Below are 6047 nucleotides of genomic sequence, written 5' to 3' on the forward strand. Positions count from 1 at the left end.
TGCCTGTGTTCGATCGAATTCGGTTCGGCTCACCCTCCAACTGCTCTCTAGGCGTCTTTTCCGGCGCTTCATCTCTCTCAGCTCCTCGGTAAACCAGGGAGCCAATTGAGATCTGCGCCGGGTCAGAGGCCGCAAAGGCACGACTCGGTCCAATGCTGCGGCAGCGGCCACTTCCCAGGCCGCCGCCAGATTTTCAACCAAATCGTGAGCTGTTTTTCAACCGAATCTACCATGTTTTCCCAAAAATAAGCATGTGTCTTATATTTATTTTTGTGCCAAAGGATCCATTAGGCTTATTTTCGGGGGATGTCTTACTTTTTTCCTGACACCTGCCTCACGACGGCAGTACCAACAGCTCCATCCGTGAGCCATGTGACTGCTGCCCCACTTCTTCTATGTCACACCAGTGCCGCTGCCGCAAAGCAGGTGGGGAGGCAGGTGGGAAGGAGCTGCCCATGCACCCCACAACCTCTTACCATGCTGAAGGGCCCCCGTAGCCAGGCCTTCCATGTCCCAACATCTGTCATGCCTCACCTGTTCGGTAGTGGCTGTTCCCACTTTCTTCTTCCTCCGCCTCCTTCAAACAGCCCTTCGCTCCCATTGCTTTTTTAGTCCCGGATCTCAGTTTGTCTGGAGCCTATGCAGAGGGTCTTTGGAAACAAAGCTCCGTAGCAATCAGGTGGGGTGGGAATGATTCCCTTCGTTTTTGGACCAGTTCTGAAATGGCCAGACTAGCATGCATTCCAATCCCTTGCTTGCTGCAATCTGACTTTGCAGCAAGCAAAGGTGTTGGAGGCACATGAATGCACACTAGTCTGGCATCTCAAAAAACCCGCATTTTGCATCAAGTAAACTTTAAAGAAAATTAAACAGTCTGGCAGTAAAAATCCAGGAGCAGATAAAAAAAACTCAGTCTCATGTACTGTGAAGGATTTTCACTGCCAGCCTGTTTAACTTTCTTTATAGTTTATTTGATGCAATGCGGATCCTTCCCATTTTAACAAACATAATTAACATATCACAAAAGTTAATTGATAAAATATGTAATCGTTCCACCTATAGCATTGCTAATCTGTCTCTTGCTCTCTTACCATCCTACCCCTGTTCATTCTAGTTTAAATCCTATCTCAGTTTAGCCACTGATGAGTTGACCTGCAGCTCAGTCTATATATATTTGTTGAAATGAGCTGCATTTCATGAAACCTTATGACTTTCAATAAAATATATTAGTCAGAAAATGTGCTACCAGACTTCTCCTGGTTTTTGGTACCACAATACAGCTAATATTGGTCACCTCATGCAGGCCTGTTTTGAAATTGCTATTATGATGTCATGCTAGGAAGACCTGTTCATTCTGGCTTAAAAAGCCCATACAGTTTACAGAGGAACTATTTGATAGCTTGTTCTTGAGTCTTTTTGCCAATTGGAGCAGCTAAATAAATATGAAAACTCCTTCTGTTTTGGTGTGATAACTTAACTTTGATGTATTCAGTAGATTCAGAGCTATTACAGCTTTCTGAGGCAGAATTTCTATCAATCAAGTCATCCAATTATGAAGATGAGTTATGGGACATGGCTGGGGAAAACCTGAGGCAGTGTGCCTATGCTTATTGGTTTCTCTTTTCTCTTCCAGGAGCATCAGAGAGAAGAGATTCCATCTTCGGAATTCAGGTTTCTCTGCTTCCCCATGCCCCTTAAACTCATTTACTTTATGAATCAAAGGGATGCTGTTAAGTAATAAATTTAGATAATAAAAGGTATTTTTCTGTAGATGTTTTTATTCAAAATTTTTTAGTTTCAATAAACATGATACTGCAGCTTCTTACTTTAGTATTTAATTTGTTTAGACAAAATTCTCTCCCTTGAAATAATTATCAATAGCATTTGCATTTCACATTGCATTATAGAAATAGCCAAAAACTCTCTTGATATGTAATTCATTTTGATTATATCAAGAGGAGCAAATCTATTAATAAATGTGTACATGGGAACATTCATGTTGTGACTTTCATGGAAGAGTGTGTTTCTTCTATATTGCTTGATTGCTTATTTCATATCTATAGAGAATTACATCCAGAAATATTCTTCCATCTGTATGTGAGGAGGGAATTAATCTCTTCAAAATGTACTGAAATGTATAAAAAAATCAATAAAACTAAAACTGATAATGCTTGCAAAACTGAAAGAGATTGGGTTTTCATACAAGTAAATTAGCTGAATATGTAACCTCCGGTGGTGGGATTCAGCCAGTTTGCACCAGTTCAGCAGAACCGGTAGCTAATTTTTTATTGCCCAGGCCCAGAATGGACTTTCAGAAGCAGCATCCACATAGAAAACTGGTTGTTCACATATTTGAATCCCACCACTGGTAACCTCTATAGCAATTGTATTCAGAATGCTACCACAATGCACATATTACACATTTAATATGTGCATTCTGGCAGCATTCTGAATAAGATTGCTATCCATCATCACCTTGCACAACATCATTTAAAAGAATTGGATCCTGCAAGCAGTTATATTGCTTTCCATATGGTGGTGTATAGACCCTGGCTGCTGGTCACTGCATTCACAGCTGCAAAAGTGAAGAGTTACCTCTTGCAGATATCTTGTAAACTATATTCTGAGGATAAAATTGAGGGTGAAGAATCACTCAATCTTTTTTAAAAGAAATGCTACAAAATAAATGTAATTAATTATATTAATTAATAATAGCTAAGATTTCATCAGAAAGATGTTTAAAATCATAATAATAGCAATATTAAAATAAAAAGAACTAGGAAACAACAGAATATTATGAAACATAATCTGTACCCATAGGATATTTTAGTTTCAATGGTAATTATAAATGATTAGGACTGTTATATGTGGCAGATTTAAGTAGCATTTTCATATATAGTTGGAAGTAAATATAATTTAGAATTTTGATCTAAATCCTGATTAGGCTTTTTTAATGTGATGAAAATTTTTAATTAATTCATCAGTGAGAGGACCCAATAGAACAGAATATTCATAACTTGGTTGAATTATGGAGTTCTTGGTGCTTTCTGAACTTTGTTGTTGTTTGCAGATGTTTCATTATCTAACTATATAGCGTTATCAGTGCTAATGAATCTGGGGTTTGCTCCATATTTGTATAAGATGCTTGTCCTGCTAGTGTTGACGAGGTTATGGTTTTCTCCTTGGTGATTTCTTGATTAGGGTATTGTTTTCTGCTTGTTAGCTGGGTAATAAGCAGGACTAATGTCCTGCCCAGACTGAAGAGCATGTTACTATATATAAAAGAAAGCGAACCACACATTGACTAGCACATGTTATCTAGTTGGGTAATAAAACACCTGCAAGCAAACAGCCAAGCTCAAAGAGTCCCAAAGACTTCCAGTCAGAGAAAGGTCTTGAAGTACTCCTTGCTTCCAAAGCCCATAATAAAATAAATAATACTCTATAGGGCTAGTAAATCATAATATGGCTTAATTCTTTTAGATTTAGTGTCCATCGATTATGGAGTAATATCTGTGAAGTTGGGTATTATGGTTTGTTCAGTAAATAATGATTAAACATCCTACCTTATTCATAATGAAATTTGTTTAGTTTTGATAGTATTTCTCAACCCTCTGACATCCTAAACATTAGATGGATCCTTTGCCCAGGGCTTCGGGACTCTTCTTTGCAATCTAGATTTTAGCCAGAGGTTGTCTCTTAATCTTTTGCTCCTTTTGCAGAATGCTTCAATGGCACTCAGCCTTTTAGTCTTAGAACATGTTCTTCAGCCTTCCTCATGCAGGTTTTTTTTAACTGCATCACAAGGTCTAATCAGCAAGGGAGGCTTGAACCAATGTTATACCCTCTTCTTTAAACACAAATACATTCTCTGCTTCACTTTCCTAAGACTGCTTTCAACACTTTATTAAATTGACTATCTTTATTAATACCACATTCTGCTGAATACTATCCCTCAATATATCAACTCCACTACAATGGTAATAGACTGATATTTCCAATTCCCACACCCCCTTTCCTTTCCCTCCTACCTTTATTTTGTGGATATTATTAGAAGACAATAATTGCTAGAAATGTAGGTTGTCAAATTATTTATGAAAATTATTTTCAAAGCATTTTATTGCGATGCTAATAATTTTATCTATGAAAAAGGATTCATCTCACTCAGAGATGTTGCATTAACCTATAGTTTGCTAGGCACTTCTGAAACAGACCAGAATGAAGCCCTAGCTGAATCTGAAAGCTTAAGGGGCAATCTTAAGGGGCAATCTTCAGAAGATGGTAGGATCAGGCTAGAGGAATTTGCCATTCCAAAAATCTTGTTCCAATATAGAATTTAATATTGAATGAGCCTCTCTTCAAATATTACATGTTCACATGAATTGTCCAACAACTAAATGTGCTGCAATAAAACATACTTTATATGTTTTAAAGTGTGAATAGTGCTATATTGTAATTTCCTTGGCTGTAAAAGTTTAGACGGATTCTCTTTAAAGTTTTCGTTTTATCTCTTGTAGGAATGAAGCAACTATTATCTCAGGGAGAAGACTGGCTGCACAAGTCTGTGAGGAAATACAAAGAGATATCAAATCATGGCTTACCCTTGGCCACAAGAGACCTCATCTCACTGTTGTTTTAGTAGGAGAAAACCCAGCTAGTCACACTTATGTAAGAAATAAAGTAAAAGCAGCAGCAGCAGTAGGTATGATTTTTTAAAAAATAGAGTTTGTACGTTGCCAACCTGGTATGTTCATAATAGATACAATATTTTACTTGCGTATGATTTTATTTTTTTGAAGAATGAGGCTTCAGTGGATGTGGCAGTGATGCAAAGCAGGAGAGCTGACACACCTAGGACAATATTTTCGTATGGTTTGGGTGAGGCAGGACACGATTAATATCAGTCTTCCCAAGAATAACAGACAGAAAACATGGCCTGATGGGCTAATTCTACTTTATTGTAAGGCTACATTAATAAAATCTTGCAAGTCTGAAACTTGTGCCATCTCCTTTGCAACCTGAGATTGGGAGAAGGGTCCTTTCTGAGCCTCTTTTTCTGCCCATTATCTGTTTCCTAGACAGCATCTCTCTGCCGGTCTCATTCCTACATACCATTACTGTATGAAGCCTATTTTATTATTTATATATTTATTAATAAAATTTATAGGCTGCTCATCTTACCTCAGGATAACTCTGGGTGGTTTACAATCATAAAAAATAAAAACTGTATAAACGAAAAGCATAAGTCAATACAAAAGCCAAGCACTATGACCCAATTAAAAAACGGGGAGAGCAGGAGGGAGATGGGGAGGGGAGATCTGTTGTTAATCGATCAATCACATTCACTGTGATTCTCCCCCATTGAAGCCCCAGGCTAACAAACAGAGCCAGGTCTTTAGGATCTTCTGGAAGGTCAAGAGGGCGTGGCCAATGGGGGCCAACCTCACATCGAGGAGCAAGATGTTCCACAGGGCAGGTACAACAGCAGAGAAGGCCCTTCTGGACTCAGGCAGAATAATCAGGCTGACAGGACTTGCAGCATTCCTCCTCTGCCAGCATGGGTGAGACAGGCCAATTCCAGTGGGATGAGATGGTCTCTCAAGTAGCCTGACCCATTCACTGATGTCTAAAATCATATATTTCTCAAAAAGGCACCCAATCAGGACTGCAATGATGCCAACATTTTGAAACATGTGTCATGACATCCTGAGTAAAGCTGTTTCAATGTCAAAGGCAAGTTTGTAAGGTGTACATTTGCTCCCCCCCCCCCGGCTGCTCTTCCTTCAGACTCCTAGGAAAACCATTTCTTTAATTTTCAGTAAATTGGGTTTCAGAAGAGATTCAACAGTTATTATTATTATTATTATTTATTGAATTTATATACCGCCCTATCTCCCTTACGGGACTCAGGGCGGTGAACAGGCGATAATAAAAAACCACGATAAATATACACAAGTTTCTGTTCTAAAATCAAATTAAATAACAGGCCTGCTCTAAAAGTACCCCATACAAAACCCCCACTAAAACATAATCAAACTACGCCAGGC

The 6047-nt window shown here is 38.4% G+C and overlaps 1 protein-coding gene across 1 annotated transcript in view; it reads left to right on the forward strand.

Moving 5' to 3' along the window:
• The window catches only part of MTHFD2L (methylenetetrahydrofolate dehydrogenase (NADP+ dependent) 2 like), a 52870-nt gene that overhangs the window by 5539 nt on the left and 41284 nt on the right, over window positions 1–6047 (forward strand). The window contains exon 2 of the mRNA XM_015831489.1: window positions 4518–4702. Coding sequence (XP_015686975.1) covers window positions 4518–4702 — 185 coding nt within the window. The remainder of the gene's footprint in view (window positions 1–4517; window positions 4703–6047) is intronic.

Source organism: Protobothrops mucrosquamatus, unplaced genomic scaffold (genome assembly GCF_001527695.2).
Source record: "Protobothrops mucrosquamatus isolate PMUCROS unplaced genomic scaffold, P.Mucros_1.0 scaffold_257, whole genome shotgun sequence".
Lineage (NCBI taxonomy): Eukaryota > Metazoa > Chordata > Lepidosauria > Squamata > Viperidae > Protobothrops > Protobothrops mucrosquamatus.